The sequence below is a fragment of the Carlito syrichta genome, unplaced genomic scaffold (assembly GCF_000164805.1).
Source record: "Carlito syrichta isolate Samal-C Ts95f unplaced genomic scaffold, Tarsius_syrichta-2.0.1 Scaffold306533, whole genome shotgun sequence".
NCBI lineage: Eukaryota > Metazoa > Chordata > Mammalia > Primates > Tarsiidae > Carlito > Carlito syrichta.
Genome location: NW_007250629.1, coordinates 138050 through 161005, shown reverse-complemented (window position 1 = coordinate 161005; position 22956 = coordinate 138050). Strand labels below are relative to the sequence as shown.

Here is a 22956-nt window from a genome sequence, read left to right as displayed (position 1 = left end):
CTGGAGGAGACTACATCATGGCGGGCCTTGAATGCCCACCTCAGGGTACTCCTGGATGCCAGGATGAGGGAGAGACCAGAGTCAAGAAACATTTGGAGTTAGGTGCAGTGGTGTATGCCTGTTATCCCAGCTACTCGGGAGTCTGAGGCAGGAGGATCGCTTGAGGCCAGGAGTTCGAGACCAACCTGGGCAGCGTAGCAAGACAGACACCCCATCTCAAAAAATAAATAAATAAAAATGATGAAAAAGAAACATCTGGGAGATACCATCAGCAAAACTGGGTCTGGTTGCATGGGGATGGGTGGGAGCCCTTTCCTTCGTTACCTGTCCAACAAGCTTCGGGGGGGAGGAAAGGCCTGGGAATCGGGATTTGGGGGCGGGGAGAGCAGACTGTGAGAGCTCAGGTTCTGCAAACTACAGGCCTGCACCCAAATCCTGACTCTAGCACTTAGAAGCTCAATCACTTTGGGAAGTGACTTAACCTCTCTGAGTCTCAACGTACACACTTGCAAAGCGGTGATAACAACAGTAGAATCCGCTGTTGGAAGAGTACAGTGTTACCTTCATAGTCTGGCCCAGGACTCATCAGACCTCAATTTAAAAAAACGTGATGGCTGGTTGCGGAGGCTCAAGCCTGTAATCCCAGCACTCTGGGAGGTCGAGGCGAGAGGACTGCCTGAGCCTGGGTTCGAGACCAGCCCAGGCAACTTGGTGAAACCGCGTCTCTGCAATAAATCCCACAAACTAGCCGGGCGTGGTGGCGCATGCATCTGTAATTCCAACTACTTGGAAGGCTGAGGCGGAAAGATTGTCTGAGCCCAGCAGGTCGAATATACTGCAGAGCACAAAGGAGAGGGAGGACAGCTGGAAGGAGGTCAAGGCAGCAGCCAGAAGCGGGCAGGGCCGGCTCCAGCCAGGGTGCTGTCGGTGGAGCCATTGAGATTTTCAGGAAGAGCCACCAGCATTTCCTGATAGATTTAATGGGGAGTGTGCGAGAAAAACAGGAGTCCAAGATGGTTCCTGACCTTAGGCCTCAGCATCTGAAAGCGTGGGGTTGTCTCTAACTAAAGTGGGGAAGTTACTTCTTCAGCTAACCCCAAATACTCAAGGCCAAACTCCCTCCTCTTTCAGGCTGCAGGCCGAGGGCCGGCTGACCTCCTTTGCCCTCTGGCGCTGCCCTGCTGACCAGGACATCTCTCTCTTCTCTGGCCCCACAGGACAGTGGTCTCTCCCCCCTCCTTGTCCCCTAGGGATGAGGGGAGGGGTTGCTCCCAGCTCCATCCTATTTCTGCCAACCCTGCTTCTCTCCTTCCCCTAAAGTCTGAAGGGGACATGAAGCCCCTCCACAAAAAGACTAATGAAACCCAAGGGCCTCTAACACCTCCAGGCTGGCCTCCCAGGGGTCAGGTGGGGCTGGAGGAGGGAATGTTTCAGGGAAGGGTGTGGCCCTGACCAGTCTGACCTCCCCACTCCCACTGAGAAAGCATGGGGACGGGATGGGGATCCTGGGACTGGTGGGAAGTGAGGACCTCGGGAAGTGAGGATGGAGGGAAGAGGCCAGGAAGGAGGGATGGCCCAGACAGTGGCAGCCCAAAGGAGGAAGGCTCCCAGGCTGATGCCAGTCTCACCATCTGGGGCAACGGTTCCCATTTCACTGTGGGAGTTCATTCAGACACCACCATTCCTGGAGTTACGGGGGAGGGACCCCAAAAGATCCCATAATTTATTTATAAATATTGTGTATTTATTCTTACATATTTAAACTTCAGTCACTTTCAAAGGACTCTCTGTTTGATACATCTATTGAGATGCTTTTTCTACTGCTCAAAACAGTTTTTGAGCTTGTCCATTGTGATGCCTTTTAGTACTTCTGCCATTTTTTTGTTTGTTTGTTTCACCTCTTCCACATCAGCAAAGTTTCCCTTTGAGAATTTTTTTCATCCCAGGAAACAAAAGTTGCTCGGGGCAAGATTGGGTGAATAAGGAGGATAGGGTACAGGGAGCATGCTATTTGGTCAAAAACTGCGGAACACTCAGCGCAGTGTGGGCAGGTGTACTTGTAAATCATCCATTATGAGATGGGCAAATACAATGAAAGAATCTCAAAAAACATTCACTGAAGCCCAATGCAGCCTCTCACAACAATGTTATCTGGTACACTGAAGCCGATGGGTTCCTAAGAACACTTACTTGTACTACAAGGGGCCTGTCCTCCAAAAGATAATTCTGGGTTTTCTTGGGCTCCCCCTTGTATATTAGTCCCATTTTACAGAGAAAGAAACTGAGACTCAGGCTAAGCATCTCACAAGGGATTAAATATCTCATCCAAGCTCTCCCAGCTTGAGCCAAGACTCAAACCTGAAGCTTCCCCTCTCCAAAGTCACTGTTTCCATCCACGTCATTCTATGCATGATCAGAATTGTATATGGCAAGACCAGGAGTGGGGTGAGGCAGGTGAGGCAGCTAGGATACCTACTCTCAGGTGCCGCCCTGCACTACAGGGACCTGAGAATGAATGCCTCTTTGAATTTTAACCCTAGGTTTTTGCAAGCCTCAGCCAGGTGATGCATCCCTTTGTAGATCGTGGCCATGGTGGCTGAGAGGGTCACCAGTGTGGCTCATAGATCCTGGGGACATCTCCAACATGAGTCAGGTGTACATGGGAGCTTTCTGCACAGCTGGTTCCCTTGTGTCGCGGAGGGGGGGTCTTAGAATGCACCTGCTTCACCATGGACTGTCGGAGGAATTAAACTTGAACAGTAATGAATGGCACTTGGCAGGAGCGACAGTGACTAGCCGATCTGAGCCTGTTGGCATGACACCTCAAGGCATCCTTCTCACAACAGGAGACCTGAACAGGTGGTGAGGTCCCACCAGCCTGTGTGAGCTAATTAGGTTAGCCGTGCTGTGTTGCCACAACTGTGGAGCAGAGGCATCCCTGAGGTCAGGTGGGCTGCAATTGACCTTCAGGCTGCCTGCTGGCTGCCCCTGCCTCTGGAATTCTAGCTGCTCAAATACCTGTCTCAGAGGAAGCAACCAGTCAGTCCTGTCTCTGCAGGCCCTCAGCAAGAGGAACAGGGCTTATCTTGCTGCAGGAGAAGGAGGAACAGCTCTTTTGCACAGGAAAAAAGATGGCATTCATGGAATTTCAACCACAAAGGAATTCCTCATAATGATCATCTTCAGCCATGCATTCACCTTGGTTCTCAAATAATGCTCCATGATTAATGTCCACATGGCCTGGGCAGGATAATATGTAATAATAAATAATGATTTATTATTTCTGGCCATATTCTTTCTTTTGAAAAATTGATCATTGATCCCTTGTTGGAAATCTTTCTCAACTAAAGCAGAGAGATAAGTTGGCAGATCTAAAAGAAAAACTGACCTACTCAGGGTTGCTCAAAATGTCCTATTCCCAGTAGTGGAAAACTGTCAGGGAAGGAGGGGTGAGATTGGCAGCTGAGGGAAACTGCTAGGGGAGGGAGGGGCATACCTCATCAACAAGGGGAACTGCATAATCAACATTTGTATACCTAATCCTGAATTGTGCCCCACATATTTATAATAAAAAATTAAAAATATTTTTAAAACTGCCTATTTCAGAAAGCCTATAAAATCTAGAACCAAAGATCAAATTCTCAATCAGTGGAAAGAATTGGCTATAATGCCATTCCAAAAAAGCACAGACTGATAGAGCTAACAAGAATGTTAGAGAATATTTATTCTAACCCTTGATTTTGCAGTTAAAGAAAATGAGACCTTGACGCATCCTGGTACTTGTCCCAAGTCACACAGAAAAAGACGGCAGAGGTCAGACGCACAGGCTCATGCCTTCAATCCCAGCACTTTGGAAGGCCGAGGCAAAAGGATCACTTAAGCCAAGGAGTTTGAGACGAGCCTAGCAACATAGGGAGACCTCTTCTCTACAAGAAATTTAAAAATTAGCTGGGCATGGTAGCATGTGCCTGTAGTCCCAGCTTCTCAAGAGACTGAGGTGGAAGGATCCCCTGAGCCCGGGAAGTGAGACTGCAGTGAGCCATGATTGTGCCACTGCACTCAGGCCTGGGTGACAGAGTGAAACTCCAACTCAAAAAAAAAGGAGCAGAGACTGGGCAGAAATGCAAAGGTTTTGATTTACATGGGAGGACTTTTATCCCCACTAGATGCAAATGATGATGCCACAATTCTGCACTTCCTATCTCCCTTCTTGAGAGAATGTCATGTAGGTGAAAAAGTCTAGGCTTCAAAGCCAGACGGGCCTGGGTTCAAATCCCACCACTGCCACTTAAAAGCTGTGTGACTTCAGAAAACTGACGTGCCTCAGCTTCTCTGTTCATAAAATGGGAAGAAATGTGTTTACCTAGCAGGTTGTTATGAAGTTTGAATGAACGAATGTGTATGACACAGTCAGCTCAGTGCCCCGCATAGAGCATCCAACCAGGTTCCCTTTCTCTTCCCATCTCCCTACAAAGTCACTGTCCACAAGATGTCGAAAATGCACAACACCCAGTCAGTATGCTGGTCATTCAGAGTAACACAAATGGAAGGAGCTAGTGTTGATTAAGAACTGACCATATGCCAGATATTTACATGTATTATCTCACTTAATGTTTGCAGCAATCCTATGGGTTGGTACTACTGCCCCCAGTTTACAGATTAGAAATTAAGCCAGGCTCGGTGACTCAGTCTGTAATCCCAGCACTTTGGGAGGCTGAGGCGAGTGGATTGCCTGAGCCCACGGGTTCAAGATCAGTCTGGGCAACTTGGCGAGACCTCGTCTCTACAATAAATCAAAAATTAGCTGGGTGTGTTAGCGTGCGCCTATAGTTCTGGCTACTTGGAAGGTTGAGACAGAGGGATTGTCAGAGCCCAGAAGGTCAATGCTGGGGTGGCAGTGAGCATACCACTGCATTCCAGCCTTGGAGACAGAGACAGAGTGAGGCTCTGACTCAAAAAAAAAAAAAATGAAAGAAAATAGGTCAAATAGTTTTTCCAGAGTTGCAGTTACACAACTAGAAACTGATAAAGCCAGGATTTGAATTCAGATTGGTCCGACTCTGAAGCTACCAGGCCATCCTTCTCAGGTCACCTAGAAGCCACCGTTCTCACTCTCTTTACTTGTCACCTTCTCTGCCCATCACATCTTCCAGCCTATACCACTAGACACCTGCATGGCCAATTAGATCATGGTTGAGGTCGCCTTGTCTCCATCTATAGCTATAAGTAACAGTCTTACCAGTGAGATTTTGACTGAACCAATACTATACTAGTTTTACTGAGCAATCTCTTGGCTGGGTCCTTTGAACATGATGAAACTCCCACCCCAGCTAAATTCCAAGTCACAGAAGGTGAGGAGTCCAGAGAACCTCAGGTCACACTAGGCATTATTGCCAAGGGTCATGTTAACATCTCCCATCTCCCTGCAGCCTTAGAAAAACAATCAATCTAGTCTTAGAGTACTCAGTACTCACTCAGAGCCAGCAGGGTCCTTGGGGGGCACTTCATCACAGCTCTCATTTTACAGAAGGGGAATTTGAGGTCAGAGAGCAAAAGCGCCCCTCCCCCTAGCTCATTTTGCAAGTGTTCAGACATTCTAGGTCTAATGTTAGATCTAGAAAACCTCAGACATCACCTACTCTAATTGCCTTCCCCTTAGAAATGAGGAAGCTGAGGACTCCTGAGACAGCTACAGTCAGAAAATTTGCTTTTCATTTATCAAGAAACAACAAACCAAAGCTAAGAGCAAACAGAAGCTAAGTCAAGTTTCATGGCCTGAGGGGAGATGTCCCTAGACAGCAAACACTGTGTGAAGTCTCAAGGACAAGAACTCGGTCCCCTCACTCCCAGGCTCGTTCTCTCTGGCTGGCTGGCTTCTCCCTTCATTATGTGATTCAAGGTACACCACCTGCCTTAGGTAACCCTGACAAACTTGCCAGAGTCCACCATTCAAGTCCCTGGAGACCCAGATTACATGGAAGGTACCTGTAAGAGTGGGAGTTTGTCAGACTTGGTGGCTCAGCCTGTAATACCAGCAATTTGGGAGACCGAGGCGAGAGGATTGCCTGAGCCTGTGGGTTTGAGACCAGCCTGGGCAACTTGGTGAGACCTCATCTCTACAATAAATCAAAAATTAGCCGGGTGTGGCAGCATGCACCTGTAGTTCCGGCTACTTGGAAGGCTGAGGTGGAAGAACTGCCAGAGTCCAGCAGGTCGACACTGGAGTGGCTGTGAGCATGCCACTGCACTCTTCCTGGGCTACAGAGTAAGATTCCAACTCAAAAAAAGTGGGAGTCAAAAGGCACCCAATGTGGAGAGAAGACAGTCTGTGTGGCTAACGGGCTCCTGGTGGTGGGTGTGAAGCATGCCTGAGAGTGGGAGGTGGCAGGGACCACCTTCCCCATAAGGCCTGATCCTTCCCAAGTTGGCTGGTTGTAACATAACCTCAGAAGGACAACTAGGCCAAATCTCAACTCCACATCCTCTGGTCTCAGAGTCCACTGTTACACCTTCGTTCCTTGAACCTTAAGGACATTTTCATTTCCACCGTGAAACACGCAAATGTCTCCTGGGGCGATTAAATATTATTGGTAGTCATCGGAGTGATTGATTAACCCCTCAGTGGGTTTTTCTGAGGCAGCAGGAAGATGAAGAAATGTTAACAGGACCCTTACAACAATACCCAGTGTGGCCTGAGGCTCTCGGGACTCCTGGTCTCCTGTGACTTAGAACCAAGCTCAGCTGGGAGTTTCATCATCTCCAAAGGGCTCAGCCAAGGAATTGCTCAAAAAGACCAGCCAAGTAATGGCTCAGCCAGAATCCCACGAATCCTTTAGTGCTTTGAACACATGGGGAGGAAGAGGGTCAGGCTGGGGGTCGAAAGAAAGGCAAGGGAGGTCAAGAACATGGTGCCTGGGAAAGAGGAGAAAGAAACTACTCCGCAGTGTTGATCTCTATCCAGCTTCTTGGCAGAAGTCAGGCCAAGAGGCCAAAAGCAGCACAAACTCTAGAGTTTAGGAAAAGTGACTAAAAGGTATCAGGTTGCTGAATGAGTGACAGCCCCTGAGAGGAAAGGAAGGAAATCAGTCCACTCTCCCTCAAGAGCTCTGTACACATTTGTCTCACTTAATCCTCAAAATAGTCCTGCAAGGAAGCTGTTATAATCCCCATTTTACGGGCAGAAGTGAAGTCCCTCCCCCACAGGCCCTCAGCTGCTCTGGGGCAGAGTCAGAATTAGCGCCCAGGAGTTCCTGACTCTCTCTCTCTCTGTGCTGTTTTGCCTACTCCACAATGCAGTCACCCCCAGGTGTCCCAGAGCGTTCTCTTCCTTACATAAGTCCAAGATCTTACTTTTCCTGACGTCTTGATTCCTTTAGCCAGGGACGCGTACACGATGACCCAAGCCAGGAAGAGGCAGAAGGCTAGTGGCCACCTGATCTCACCAGGATACTCAATCCCTGCAGAAATCTTCAGCACAAAGTACCTAAGAATTGGAAAGAGGGAAGAGAGAGGGGAGGAGGGAGAGAAGGAGGGGAGAAGAAGGGGTGAAGGAGGTGATAGCCCACAGGCTGTAAGCCCCCAGCAGAGTCAGGCGCCTTGAACAAAACCCCAGCAACCTCCCCCGTGCCCATAAGGGACTCAATCAGATCAAGCCTCGGGGGACTTGCGAGTCTGGGCTCTCGCCCATGGCCGTCTGCAGAGACGCCAGCTGGATCTGCCCTGCTCTTGATTCTGTGCCGGGAGACCGCGGTGGCCCTGGGTAGGCTTGTGCACAAGCCTGTCAGCGCCACTGTCCCCTAGAGTTGCCCTGGGAGAAAACAGAAACTCTAAACTGTCAAGGTTGATTTTTGTGTGTTTTCGGTATGGCTCTACCCTTTTATGAGTATGTGTTTGGATGATTTTAAGTTTTAGAAATTAGTACATAGTGGAAACTGCATATGTTGCATGACTAGGAAAGCAGCTCTAGATTTTAGTTCAAGTTGTGTTGGACATGTCCTGCGGCTGAAGTTGGCTAAAATGCAAAAAAGCAGGCCTGCCTAGAACTTGCTCAAAGAATGCATTCCAAGGTAGATGAACAGCCACAGCTGGCCCCTTGAGTCGATGATGATGACATCGTGGCCTACGCAGACACCCACGCCCTTGCCAGGCAAACAGAGCCCGGGGATGGCTAGCAGGGAGGCCTCACCCCTGATTAAAGGAGGCAGCATCAGGGACAGTGCCTGAAAACAGTCACACAACCCCTCCATCTCTTCCACCATCTAGCTACGCATCCTGAAGGAAATTGCCGTGTTTGTGTAGGTTGGCGTTTTCCTGGGACCTGAACAAAGGGCGAGCCAGAATCCGGACTCTGCAGCACCGTAGAACCGATGGCCCAGAAAGTTCTGACCTGCTGAGGGAGTCAAAGGTGGTAGCCTCACGCCCAGCATGGCCAGCTACCTTGAGAGGCCATCCTGCAGGAAAAGAGTCATGTTTTTCAGAGCAGTGATGGCCAAGCCCTGTGCCGACAGAGCCTCTTTCAGTCCCAAATCCTGGCACCACCCGGGTTCAGGAGGACTGGCCAAGGGTGAAACTAACTGTGGCCCCAAGGCAAAACCTCTCTCAAGCAATGAAAAGGACCTTCCCCGTGTCCCCATCCCCCAAGTGGGTCAACGGCTTGGTCAACAATTCCAGCATACCTTGGCCATCTCAATGGCTCCATACTTCCATAAGAGACCTCAGACAAGTCCTGAGACGCTTCTGATGACACTTCTCCTTAAAAATTAACACTAACCCCAGAGGATTAGCAAAGACCACCCAAAGCAGTTTTGGGTGAGCCATTTTTCAGTACATCTACCTGCACAGACTGTGTGATCAGACTTCATTGTACCACCAGTTCAGACCCAGTTTCTCAGTGCTCAGGGGGAATTCAAGACCCACCCCTGAAACCTAGACAGTTATCTTCAGAAGTGATTGATTAATCATTTCCCTAATTCTCCCTTCTGCTCTGCAGGAGGAAACCACATTCCTGCTGAGCCTGTACAGGAGAGAAAACCTGGAATAGGCATTCATGGCAATTGGAAGGACAATAGGGGAATCGGTGACCATTTCTTATTATCTAAGTAAAGGCCACACACTGGGATTTGATTTCTGGACTTTATTTGCCCCCAGTGCTCTATTCGAATTGTTTGGCTAACACTTAAAATGGGAACAATCACACAAAAATCCAGTGGCCAGACAGGTATCTATATATGACAGGCAATCTCTTCAGTCTGCCACAGTTCCTACCACTCCCTATTGCCTCACTTGTTCATAAATCACTCATTGATATTCTGAGCCCCTGAGTACATTTGAGTTTACAATCCCTGACTTAAAGCTTAACTAGAGAAATTCTTTATTTATCCTCTTTTGAGCTCTGTCTACATTGACCTCCCTCAAGAAATAATTTCATCAACTTCACTAAACCTTCCTATGGTCTCTAAGGATCTTCTAGTATCCCTGAACCTCAGTCTTCAATGTCCACCAATACAGTAAAAAAAAATTAAGGCAAAGCTGTAAAAAAATAAAATAAAATTGGTTCTTGTTTAAACAAAAACTTTGACCATGACCTGTTTTCTTATTTTTTTTTCTTGCTTCCCTGAAGTCGAGTACAGAAGGGGGGGGGAAGGCAACCTGGTTAATTAAGGTCCATGTAGATCACACTGGATCAAGGTTTTGAAATGATTTCTCATTAGCATCATGAATCATAGCAGCACTGATTCTGTCACCACCAACCACCACTTAGCCAGCTCTCCATTTCAAGTCCACAAGACACAACAATCTGCTCTTGGAAGCCAAGCCAGGAAGAAAATCTTCCTCTCTCAGCCTGTCCCTCGAGCCACCCACCCACACCTCTGGTCTGCAGATTGAATGTTTATTAGTTTACTGGGTTTCTCTTAGAAAGTTTGAAGAGAAAAAGCATCTTACTTGAAATACTCTTCACTCCCACTGACAAACGTCTTATTGGCCTGGCTGGTGAAATTAACCATTGTCAAGTTGGGATAGGCCGTCATGCAGAAAGTGGAGTTCTTGATCTGTATTTTGGGATGGTCACTGATCACACAGGAATCTATTTAAGAGAGGACAGAATAGAAACACATTGAAATCTGTACAGAAAAGTCATACATGGGTCTCTCTCTAGCAGTTTAAAAACAAGAGCCAAAAACATTTGCCAAATATTGGAGAGTAACTTCACAAAAGTAGTAACTGTCTAACAATAATGTATGGCATATTTCAAAATAACTAGAAGAGAAGAATTGTAACATTCCCAACACAAAGAAATCATAAGTTTTTGATGCAATGGATATCCCAACTACCCCGATTTAATCATTACACATTGTATATGAGAGGGACCCCAAAAAACAATTCATTTACCAGAAATTATATATTTGTTCTTATACGTTTAAACTTCAGTCACCTTCAAAGTACCCTCTGTTTGGTGCAATGCATCATGTATCAAGACATTTTTTCCACTGCTCAAAACAGTTTTTGAACTCATCAGTGCAGATGCCTTTTAGTGCTTCTGTCATTTTTTGTTTCACATCTTCCACATCAGCAAAACGTCACCCTTGGAGGAGATGTTTTCATCCAGGGAGACAAAAAATAATTCACCCAGGGTCAGATCAGGTGAAGGAGGGTGGGGCACGGGAGTCATGTTTTGGTCAAAAACTGCAGAACACTCAGTGCAGTGTGGGCGGGTTGATCATGTAAATCCCCCATCATGAAATGGACAAACACATTGAAAAAATCTCCAAAAAAATTCACTGAAGCCTAATGCAGCCTCTCACAACAACACTAGCTGGTACACCGATGCCGATGGATACCTAGAACTCTCACCCAGTGGGGGAAGCCTGTACTACATGGGACCCGTCCTCCAAAAGATAATTCTGGGTTTTGGGGGGTCCCCTCCTTGTACATCTATCAAAATATTCCATGCACCCTAAACATACGGACAGCTATAACCTATCCACTTTGCAAAATACAAAAAAAAAAAAAGTATTAACTGAGTAAAAGAATCACAGAATTATTTTTCTTCTTCGTTAGAGTGCCAGTCCCCTCTACCCCCCAAAGCAGCACCCTGCACTGATGACAAAGGTTCACATTTCTGGGCCATTCTCTATGTGGTGGGCAGGCATCTCCCACACAGTATCTCATTTAATCCTCACAACAGCCTAGGCAGGGGGTAATGTTATCTCCATTCTTGGGACAGGGAAACAGGCTTCATTAAAGAGGTTAAGTATCTCTACTGAAGTCACACAGCTAATGACAGAAAGAATCAGGATTCAAACCCAGATCCTCATGGCGCCACAGAAAACAAATATATGGCAACAAATTTCACTGGAAACAAGCAAACCTCCTGAGGGCTATGGTTACAGAAAAGTTCACTCAGACTCACTGCCAGCACCATGGCTAACATACAGTAAGTACACAAGATATGTGTGACGGGTGCTTTCTAATTCATATGGGTCACCAGAGGCAGTGGCCACCTGTGTTCTGGTGAACCTGGGACCTAACATGGTGGTACTCATTTGGGGACTGATTTGCTCCACAGGGAACATTTTGCACTGTCTGGAGACATTTTTAGTTGTTGCATCTGGGGGAGCTGATACTAGGGAAACCTAGTGAGTAGAGGTCAGGGATGCAAATTAAATCTTCAACCATGTACAGGACCACAGAACAGGAAACTATCCAGTTCAAAATGTCCACAGTGCTGAGATTCAGAAGGCCTGGCCTAGGCTAAGATGGGGAAGGGGAATTAACCACGTGGGTCTTAGGGTCAGACAGTGTGCTAGACACTTTAACAATTATTATCTCATGAAATACTTAGAAAACCTAGGAAGTACACATTATTATCTTCATTTTAAACAGCAAGAATCTGAAATCTTTCCGACCGTGTTACAATACCTCTCTAACAGCTTTATAAATACAAACTGACAGATACTTTAAAGCAGCGGTCCCCAACATTGCTGGCATCGGGGACCAGTTTCATGAAAGATAATTTTTCCATGGACCTCAACGGCAGGGGATAGTTTCAGGATGATTCAAGCACATTACATTTATTGTGCACTTTATTTCTATTATTATTACCTTGTAATAGATAATGAAATAACTATTATTACGAAATTATTATTTTGGTATGAGTCTGCAAGCAGTTGATTTATTAGGGTCTCTGTGCAGTCAAACCTCACTGCTCATGTTAACCTGTATTTGCAACTGCTCCCCAGAGCTGGCATCCCCGCCTCAGCTCCACCTCAGACTATCAGGCATTAGATTCCCAGAAGGACCATGCAGCCTAGACCTCTCTCCCATGAGCAGTTCACAAGAGGGTTCACGCTCCTATGAGAATCTAATGCCACCGCTGACCTGACAGCAGGCAGCGCTCAGGCGGTAATACAAGCAGTGGGGAGCGGCTGTAAACACAGATGAAGTTTTGCTTATTTACTCACCACTCACCTCCTGCCGTGCGACCCAGTTTCTAACAGACCATGAACCAGTACCAGGCTGTGGCCGAGGGACTGGAGACTCCTGCTTTAAAGAATACACCAGGGCTCGGTGGCTCAGCCTGTAATCCCGCACCTTTGGGAGGCTGAGATGAGTGGACTGCCTGAGCCCACGGGTTCGAGACCCGCCTGGGCAGCGAGACCTCATCTCTACAATAAATCAAAAAATCAGCCGGGCGTGGTAGCGCATGCCTGTAATTCCGGCTACTTGGAAGGCGGAGGCGGAAGGATCACCGGAGCCCAGCAGGTCGAGGCTGCGGTGGCCGGGAGCGGCCACTGCACTCCAGTCGTGGCGACAGAGTGATACTCCAACTCAAAAAAAAAAAAAAAAAAAGACTACACCAGGGCCAGGAACGGTGGCTCACACCTATAAACCCTGCACTTTAGGAGACTGAGGTGGGAGGATCACTTGAGCCCAGAAGTTCAAGACCAGCCTGGGCAACATAGCAAGACCTCATCTCTACAAAACTTTAAAAAATTAGCCAGGTATGGTGGCACACGCCTGTAGTCCCAGCTACTCAGAAAGCTCAGCAGGGACGATCGTTTGAATCCAGGAGTTGGTGGCTGCGGTGAGCCATGATTGTGCCACTGTATTCCAGCCTGGGCAACAGAGTGAAACCCTGACAAAAAAGAATCCACCAGGACTAATCCCAAAGGACAGTATTCTGTAAAGGAGCAATAGCAAAACAGTAATAATAACAATAACAAGTAACACTCACACGGCACTTACGATATCTCGGACACTATTGAAGTGCTTTGTATGTATGTTGACTAATTTAAGCCTCACATTCACCCTATGAGATAGGTACTATTATTAATGCTATGTCACAGATAAAGACACTGGCTGGGCTCAGTGGCTCAGCCTGTCATCCCAGCACTTTGGGAGGTCAAGGCGAGTGTATTGCCTGAGCCCATGGGTTCCAGACCAGCCCGGGCAATTTGGCAAGAGTTCGTCTCTACAATAAATCCCAAATTAGCTGGCTGTGGTAGTGCATGCCTGTAGTTCCGGCTACTGGAAGGCTGAGGCGAAAGGATCGCCGGAGCCCAGTAGATCGACCCCGGGGTGGCTGTGAGTGTGCCACTGTCCTCCAGCCTGGGCAACAGAGCAAGGCTCCAACTAAAAAAAAAAAAAGAAGACACTAGGCACAGACAGATGCAGTTCTTGACCAAAGTCATACATCAAACCAAGATGCAAACAAGCACTCTCTCTCAGGAGTCCATACTTTCAACCACTCTACCATGAAACAGCAGGGGTCACAAACTCAGACACCCACAGAGGCCAGGCTGATGACACACATGAAGAAGGCATAAAATGGAAGGTTATAGGGAGAGGTGAGGACTGTGGCCAACCAGAGAGTACTCCAGCCATTCGGTGCTATGTTCTTCCAGATGTTGAGGCAAATAATACAGAATATCTGAATATTAACATGAAATCTCTCCATGTAAACATGTTGCAAAAGAGCCAGGTGTGGTGGCCCATGCCTGTGATCCCAGTGCTTTGGGAGGTCAAGGCAGGAGTTTGAGATCAGCCTGGGCAGCATAGCAAGACCCCATTTCTACAAAAAATAAAAAATTAGCCAGGCATGGTGTTGCACACCTGCGGTCCCAGCTATTCGAGAGGCAGAGGAAGGAGGATCACTGAAGCCCAAGAGTGTGAGGCAGTTGTAAGCTGTAACCACACACTGCACTCCAGTCTGGGCGACCGAGTGAGGCCCTGTCTCTGAAACCATAAATTAAAAATAATACATTATGGCCAGGCTTGGTGGCTCAGCCTGTAATCCCATCACTTTGGGAGGCTGAGGCGAATGGATTGCCTGAGCCCACAGGTTTGAGACCAGCTGGGCAACTTGGCAAGACCTCATCGCTACAATAAATTTTTTTTAAAAATTAGCTGGGTGTGGTAGCACACACCTGTAGTTACAGCTACCTGGAAGGCTGAGGTGGAAGGATCGCCAGAGCCCAGCAGGTCGACACTGGGGTGGCTGTGAGAGCGCCACTGCACTCCAACCTGGGCGACGGAGTAAGACTCCAGCTCAAGAATAATAATAACAACAATAACAACAATAATAATAATAAATTGTTATACATGGATCTAAATTGTTTTTAAACACTGAGAACAGCCATTTTAAAAAAGCATATGAGCCAGGCTCGGTGGCTCAGCCTGTAATCCCACACCTTTGGGAGGCTGAGGTGAGTGGATTGCCTGAGCCCACAGGTTCGAGACCCGCCTGGGCAACGAGACCTCATCTCTACAATAAATCAAAAAAATCAGCCCGACATGGTAGCGCGTGCCTGTAATTCCGGCTACTCTGAAGGCTGAGGCAGAAGGATCGCCGGAGTCCAGCAGGTCGAGGCTGCGGGGGCCGGGAGCGGCCACTGCACTCCAGTCTGGGCGACAGAGTGAGACTCCAACTCAAAAAAAAAAAAGAGCATATGCAGCCTAGATCAGATGTATGAGTGCCCACTGTACACCCTCCGTGGAACAGCAAGATGGATAAGACTGTGGGCTCAAGGGGTCCACTAGCCCTGAGGCTTGGACAAGTTCCCTTCTTTTTCCAAGCTCCCACTTTCTGATAGCAGTTGTTCACATGTCTGCTGCAAGGACCAAATTAAGTGGGATCACAAATGAAAAAAAAAAAAATCCACACGATGCCTGCACACGGTTGGCCCCCAATAAATGTTAGCTGTAACGCAATCATCATGGACACACCTTTTCAGGGAGTGAGCATCTCGAGTCCTGACCGTCATCTTCCGCGAGCTCACTTGCGGCCTGCCATAAATTGCCTACCGCCTCCCCCACATCCCCCAGAGTTTCTCAGAATATTGAGTAAAAATTAAGACAATCGTGAGAATTCCTTTCCTTTGATTCCTTCTTTAAACCAAAGTCTCTCAACAGCGGTGCTAACGTCATGTGGGGTCCGCTGATTCTTCGTTGTGGGAGCTGTCCTGTGCACTGCAGGACATTTAGCTGCACCCCTGGACCCCGTCCACTAAATACCAGGAGTGTGCGTCCTCACCCCTTGTTGCAACAACCAAAAATGTCTCTGAACACTGCCAAATTTCCCTTGTAAACGCCCCCCAGGTTGAACGTTGTTCAATGTTCTCTTCTTCAGTCTAATCAAATAACAGACTCTCAGGAAGAGGCCCACTTAATAACTGCCAAATGCTGGTATTTGCTGGGGAGGCTTCTGTGTCCTCCAGCAGCCACCTGAATGAAGACACCTCAAGGACCACCCGTATCCCTTCTCTGTAAACAAACACATAAGCTGTTACTCCTCGTCCTCCGGCCAACAAACACGTCCACCCCTGAGACCCAAGAGATCACTGACTCGAGGGCAAACCGCTTGCTTCCCGTCGCGAAGCGCGCGGGCAGCTTCCCTAGAGAGCGTCTCTGGCTGTCCGCGGATGGATCCCCGCCCGCAGCAGTTCAAGGTCACGGTTCCTGCGGCAACGCAGCCCGGCGCCCAGGCTCCCCGCTCGCTCGCTCCCGGCCACGCCAAGCCTCCTTGCAATATCCCTTCCCACCACTGGGCGGCAGGAGCGTGCTTCCCAACGCGGGGCGCCCGCGGGTCTGCGGGTGAAGGAACGACGGGCCTTCTCACCGGAGAGCTCCGCGGCCCAGCAACCCCGAACAAAGAACAGCGGTAATGATCGTGCTAAATTGGAAGCAGTTGGAACGGGATTCTCTTTACTCGGGCAATTATTAATAAATGAAAGCGCATGAAAGACCAGAGAGAAAAGGAATCGTTTAATTAAACTTCTAATGAGAATGAAGCCATTCCCGAAATAGAAATGGTACTGATGTGGTTTCCCAATCCAGCTAACCCAGCTAGTCCTAATTGTCACCAAACAGTCGCCGTCTCACTTGGCAGGGCACAGATTAGGTGTTCCCCGTTACAGGGAGCAGGAGGGTGGAATCACCCTCTAAAAGTCTGCCTCACTCACGACCTGCACCTTAGAAACACATGGCCAATCCAGCCTCCACCCAGGGACAGATCCAGGGCTCTCCTCTGGGGCTGGAGTGGGTACCGAGCCCCGACATCTCCAGGGTGAAGCGGAGGTCCCGGGCCATATGTCCCTAGCAGCACTGAGAGGGACATGGGACAAGCATCTGCCCACTGTGACCGGAGGCACAGTGGCAGGCAACGAATGGCAGGCAACATAGCCCCTTTCTCCTGGGATGAGTCCTTTTGTCACCAGTCATGGGGTAGTTACAGGGTGGTGAGGGGGAGGATGAGCCTGGAAGGTCATCGAGGGAACAGAGCTGAGCTCGCTCACAAAGATGGTGTGGGGACCAGTCTGGGAAGATCTGTAATCTGGGTTCCCGATTTGTCCAATGGGACTCTGCAAGACGACGGGCTGTCATCACCTTTTCTAAGTCATCGCAGAATTCCAAGGGACCCACACTCCCGCAAGGGATAACCTGGCCCCAAGAACAGAACATGCTGGTGTGCAGATAACACAGAGCATGACAGGCAGGGGCTGCACTGAGAAAAAGTGGGGGCTGGAACCTTGCTTCTTTGGGCCAGGGGAAAAAAAATAATGAAAGCACCGGCTAAGAATGAGATAGGATCTTCCCGGCCTGGCCCTGCACTCGCAGGGAATAATCGGAGTGAAAAGTGTTCATTGTCTCTGTGCTCCCAGCTTGCACCGGTTTTATGGCTTGCGCTGGTCAACTAGAAGCTTAGCTGTGCAACGTCCTTGCTTTGCCTGTCATGTCGCCTGGGTGATTGTGAGCCAGGCTGGAAACCACCACCCGTGTGCCTGGCCTAGTCAACATGCTCAGCTTTGCTTAAAAGCACACACCCACACCCACACCGAGGCTGTAAAATAAATATGTGTCCATGATAGAAGATGTAGAAAGGAATGGTGTCTCTCTGGGGCTGTGGGGAATTCGTCTTCTTGTCCTCAACACACTCAAAGGGTTAAATAGCACCCTAGTTCAGCAATGTACAGACTGTCAGGGGAAAGGCTGGTTTTTTAGGGCAACACTAGGCACCAAATAGAGATCCCAGGAAATTGGCCTCAGCACTGACCCAGCTGACATAGTGTCAACAGATCTACTGGGGGAGGGAACTACTTGTTTCTAGGTCCCCATTAAAATGACCAGAGCAGCCAGGCACAGTGGCTCAAGCCAGCACGAGGAGGCCGAGGCAGGAGGATTACTTGAGCCCAGAAGCCCAGAGTTCAAGACCAGCCTGGGCAACATAGTGAGACTTCTTCTCTACAAAAAATGTTTTTTTAAAAAAATTAGCCAGGCATGGTGGCACATGTCTCTAGTCCCAGCTATTTGGGAGGCTGAGGCCAGAGGATCGCTTGAGCCCAGGAGTTCGAGACTGTGGTGAGCCGTGGGTGTGAGGATGCGGAGAAAAAGGTACGTTTCTACACTGCTGGTGGGTATGCAAACGAGTGCAACCTCTTTGGAAAACAGTTTGGCAATTTCTGAAAGAACTAGAAATTGACTTTCCATATGACCCAGCAACCACCTATTGGGAATATACCCAGAGGAATTCAAATCACTCTACAAAAAAGAGAGCTGCACACACGTTTGTTGCAGTACTATTCACAATAGCAAAAACATGGAACCAACTGTGCTGCCCATCAAAACTGGACTGGATAAAAAAATGTGGTATATATAAACAATGGAGTATTATGCAGCCATAAAGAAGGACAAACACATGGACGTCACAGCAACTTGGATGGATTTAGAGTCCATCATTCTCAGTGATCTATCACAGAAACAAAGGACAGAGTACCATATGTTTTCACTCATAAGTGGACCTTGAACAATTATCATAATACTATTAGAAAGGGACTGGCAGTAGTGGGAAACTGCCGGGGGGGGGGGCACGCCTCATCAACAAGGGTACCTGCATAATGAACATTTGTATACCTAATCCTGAATTGTATCCCACATCTTTAAAATTGAACATTTTTTTAAAAAATTAGCCAGGCATGGTGCCATGTGCCTCTAGTCCCAGCTATTTGGGAGGCTGGGGCCAGAGGATCGCTTGAGCCTAGGAGTTTGAGGCTGCGGTGAGCCCTGAGTGGGCCACTGCACTCCAGCCTGAGCAACAGAGTGAGACCCTGATTCAAAAAAAGAGAAGAAAAGCCAAAGTAACGAACACAAACTCCTTCTATTTGTAGAGTTTAATACTTCTGCAACTGTAATGCATCCCTCATTTCTTTTCCCCAGTCAACATGCTCATAAAGTAGGTAGGCGAAGAATATTATTTTTATTTTTCAGATGAGGAAAACTGATGTCCAGAGAGAAGTTCCTTGACTCACACACACGCATACAGTCCGTGGCAGAGATGTCCCATAGACCAGAAAGCCTTTCCGATGTGTCCACCCTCTCCTTCCTCACATTCACTCTCTCACCCTTGACCTAAGGAGCGGACAGTTTCCCCTGTGTTCTCAAGTCCCAACCTAGGTCACCTCAAGTCCCAACCTGAAACAACTTCCAGGAGCACTCCCTGGCTCCCTGAGAGACCTGTCCTCTTCTGGGCATTACTATCAGATGTTTATGTCTAAAGGTCTGCTCTAATATTCACCTCAGGCACTGAGCAGTATTATGGAGTCTGGCTCCAGGATCATTCTCCTAGACCCTGGCACCTAGGGCATGATTTTCAAAATGTCACCTGGGACTCTAGTTAAAATGCCAATTCTCATTCAGGAAGGCAAAGATGGAGCTTCCAACCACCTCTCAGGTGACGCTTTGAATTTAAGAAACACTATGAAACAAAGTAAGATTCTAGAGGGCCTGGTTAAAAAGCATATTTTCTGGCCCCACCCAAATCTAAAACTCAGACTATCATGTGCACCTGGTTGTCTGCATTTTTAACAAACACTCCAGGCTGGGTGTGGTGGCTTACACCTGTAATCCCAGCACTTTGGGAGGCCAAGACAGGAGGACTGCTTGAGTCCAGGAGTTCGAGACCAGCCTGGACAACATAGCAAGATTTTGTCTTTTACAAATAATAAAAATTAAAAAATTAGCCAGGCATGGTGGTGTGCACCTGTAGCCCCAGTTCCTCAAGAGGCAGAGGTGGAAGGATTGCCTGTGCCCAGAAGGTTGAAGCTTCAGGGAGCTGTGAGTGTGCCACCGCACTCCAGTCTGGGCAACAGAGTGGGAATCCAACTATTCCTGAGCAAACAAAAACATGATTAGCCCTCCTCTGGGCCATGAGCCCCTTCAACGTCAGAATTGTTTTGTGTTTGGTTGCTTGATTGGATCTCTGTGCTCCTGGCACCTAGCATAGGACCTAGTGTGCATAGTATGTGCTCAATTAATTTTATTGAATGAATGAATAGTTCAGAATACACATCCCTAAAGCAAGTATTTCCAAACTTACCTAATAAAAGCTTGGTTTTATCTTTGCATTCTGGAGTATTCCAAGGGTTGTTGCAGGAGCCCCAGGGCAGCACAGACACAAAGGAGGCAAACAGGTAGAAAAGTGTGTAGCAAATAATCACATTGTAGTATATGGCAATGAGGACGGAGATGATCAGCATCGCAATGCCACAGCCTGTGGAGGCAAAAATTGCGGGGATTCATCACACCGGAGCCTGTGGAATTCCTACAGCTGGGCTCAGTGGAGACCTCCTGCTGGGCTCTCTTGTACGGCTGAATGCACTAAAGACGGAGCAAACTCTATATCTACCAGGGAGACTGAGGCATTCTGCCAGGAACTCAACAATGCCAGATGGGATCCTGGGCCACCGTTCGGAAGGGCCAAATCCAGGAGTGAGCGCCAGTGGCCACAGAGGCAGCTCTTCCTTCCTGGGTTCCCCTCTCCCCATAGGGCAGGGTAAGGAAGGGCCCTGAGGAGGCTGGGGCGGGGGCGCACTCACCTTGCAGAGCTGGGATGGCCTTCCACACAGAAACCGGCCCCTGGCTGGCAAACTGGCCCAGCGACACCTCGAGGAAGAAGATGGGCAACCCAGCCAGAGCCAGCATCATCAAGTAAGGGATGAGGAAAGCACCTTGGAAAGAGAATGGGGAGTGAGAGCCCTGGGAGGCAGACGCCGGCTCGGATCCACCTTAACCCTCCAGGCTGGGGCTGGGCTCCGCCTCAACGAACTAAAGGACAGTGTAGCTCCTGTTCGAAGGCAGCTCCAGCACCGTCCTCCAAAGGGAACCCATGCAAATACACTCGAGAAACAGGTCACTAGGGATTATGGGCTGATGGAGTGCTATTCTTTCTATCACAGCACTTCACTTTCCCAAAATTAAGCCCTTCCAGGGTTCAATGGGTCCATGCCCTTGACTCACCACTGGGTTCAGATGGGTGAAATCTCGTCCCGCCTCCGCCCTCCAAGGACCTAAAATCGTGAATGCCTGACACCAAGATCCCTTCTCTGCAGTAAGTCACCTGCTCACCTTCTGCCCACCCGGGCTGGGCCTGCGGTGTGGGACAGCCATGGGGACACCCATCCCTCTCCCCAACCCACCCCCATCCCAGACCCTCACATACTTCTCAACTTCCTTCTCCCCTTCCATCCTTCAAGGACAACTCAAATGCTTCCTCCTCCAGGAAGTCCCCCTTCACTGTGTTCCCACAGTAGCTTGCGCCAGGCACTGATCACAGGTAATGTGAGCGTCTTCTCTCGCTTGGGAACCCCTGAGCTCATTCACCTTTCTTCTCCTTGCTCCCCAGATGCCTACCCTAGGGCATCAGTAGCGAGTAGGCCTCCACAGACCTGCCGAGGTTTCTCTAAGGTTCTTTCCCTTCCACGTTCTTGAGGTTGTTTGGGAGGGACTTGGGGCTTTGCCTGGTCTTTGAAAAAGCTTTTGACACGGGGTGCTGTTGCCTGGGTCAGAGTCAATTCGGGAACTCGAGTTGCCGGAGCCCAGGACCCTGGGCTCAGCAGAAGGGAAGTCGATCTTTCTGGTTCCGCCCGGCGCTCACCTATCTCGGCGGAAGGGCCCTTCCCGCCCGGGGCGCGCGGCTCTCTAAGCCAGGCAGGCCCGGCGGCCGGGGGTAAACCCGGGGATCCCGCCTGATGCTCTCGTGACGGGGTTTTCGAGAAAGACGGGGACGGTGAAGTCCTTCCCTTCTCCCCTGGGAGGGAGGAGCGAACCCTCCACCCGCGCCCAGGGCTGCGGGCCCAGAGCCGCAGTGCGGAAAAGGCCACGTCCGGCTCCCGACGCCCGGCCCCGCGCGAAACCCGGGAGCCCTCGGCGCTCGGCCCGCGCGCGGTCGCGGGGGAGAGAGCGCGGGCGCTTGCGCCGGCCGACGCCCTCCCCAGCCCTACCCTGGGACTCACTCCCTGTGCAGCCCCGGAAGCCCCTGTCGCAGAGCCCTGGTCTGAGGACTCCCTGCGAAAGGCCCACGGGGAGCCCAGCTGCGCGCTGTGCTCGCGAGGCCCGCACGTGTTCCCAGGGCGCCCCGACGGCACGCGCTCTGCGGGCCCGCTGAGCACTTGCCAACGCGTCCTAACCTGAAACTGGGAGGAGCGGGGAGGTTGGCTAGTTTTGCGTTTCCAATCGCCCCGTGGGGCAGCACCTGTCCGCGCCGGTGCACCCAATTCCGCCTGAAGCGGGCCCGAGAGACAGAAACAAAGACAAAAAGCCCTTGGGCTGCCTGACCGAGGGGGAGAGGGGGTGGGCCGCTCGTCCCCTGGGTCCCGTTGAGAAGGGGTGCCACGGATCTCTCGGTGCAGAGTCCAGTCCTGGAGGGCGACCTGTCAGTTGGCCTGCGTGGCCCAGCGCCGGCCCCGGGCCCTCCAGGTCAGGAGGGCAGAGGGGGTCCCGGACATGACAGGTCCCTCTGGGCGGGCGTAGAAGAGGAAAAGCGGGCCGGGCGCCGCGGCTCACGCCTGTAATCGCAGCACTTTGGGAGGCCGAGGCCGGGAAATCGTTTGAGTCCAGGGGTTCGAGACCAGCCTGGGCAACATACAGAGACCGCCTCACCGCTACAAAAAAATTGTTTTAAATTAAAATAGAAAAACCGCACGCGAGGGGGGGGGCAGAACAGTGGTCCCTAGTGACTTGGCAGCCTAACTGAAGTCCTCGTCTCCGAAATGGCTGTCCTTCCAAAGCAGCGTTTTCCACCCAGTGAGGACACATGAAAGAAAACCGTTTCTGCTAAACTATTTGACTAAAATCATGTATACTCCGCTTCTGCAAGAAGGGTACGGGGACTGCTTCAGAGAGGTTTCCCAGCGCACAGCCCCCAGCCCCTTCCGCTCGCCTGCGCCCCGCATTCCGCGGCCCGAAGCACCGGTCTCAAAGCCTCCCAGGAAGGCCGGATTTCCGGGCCATAATCCCTAATTCGCGGCCCCGGGACGGCGCGGCCGCGGACTCGAAGGCGGGTGGGTGCGCCGGGGAGGAGGAGCCGCCGCTTTGTGAATCCTTGAGTCTAACCCGGAGTCCGAACTTCTCTGCGGCAGTGCTTCCTCGACTCAGGACCCGACCCCTAAGCGGGGCCAGCGGGGG

The 22956-nt window shown here is 49.8% G+C and overlaps 1 protein-coding gene across 1 annotated transcript in view; it reads right to left on the bottom strand.

Moving 5' to 3' along the window:
- SLC6A5 (solute carrier family 6 member 5) overlaps window positions 1-22956 on the bottom strand; it is a 52446-nt gene that overhangs the window by 29089 nt on the left and 401 nt on the right. Inside the window, exons 2-5 of the mRNA XM_008063071.1 lie at window positions 20370-20501; window positions 19871-20044; window positions 9943-10084; window positions 7351-7483 (exon numbers count right to left, since the gene is read on the bottom strand). Coding sequence (XP_008061262.1) covers window positions 7351-7483; window positions 9943-10084; window positions 19871-20044; window positions 20370-20501 — 581 coding nt within the window. The remainder of the gene's footprint in view (window positions 1-7350; window positions 7484-9942; window positions 10085-19870; window positions 20045-20369; window positions 20502-22956) is intronic.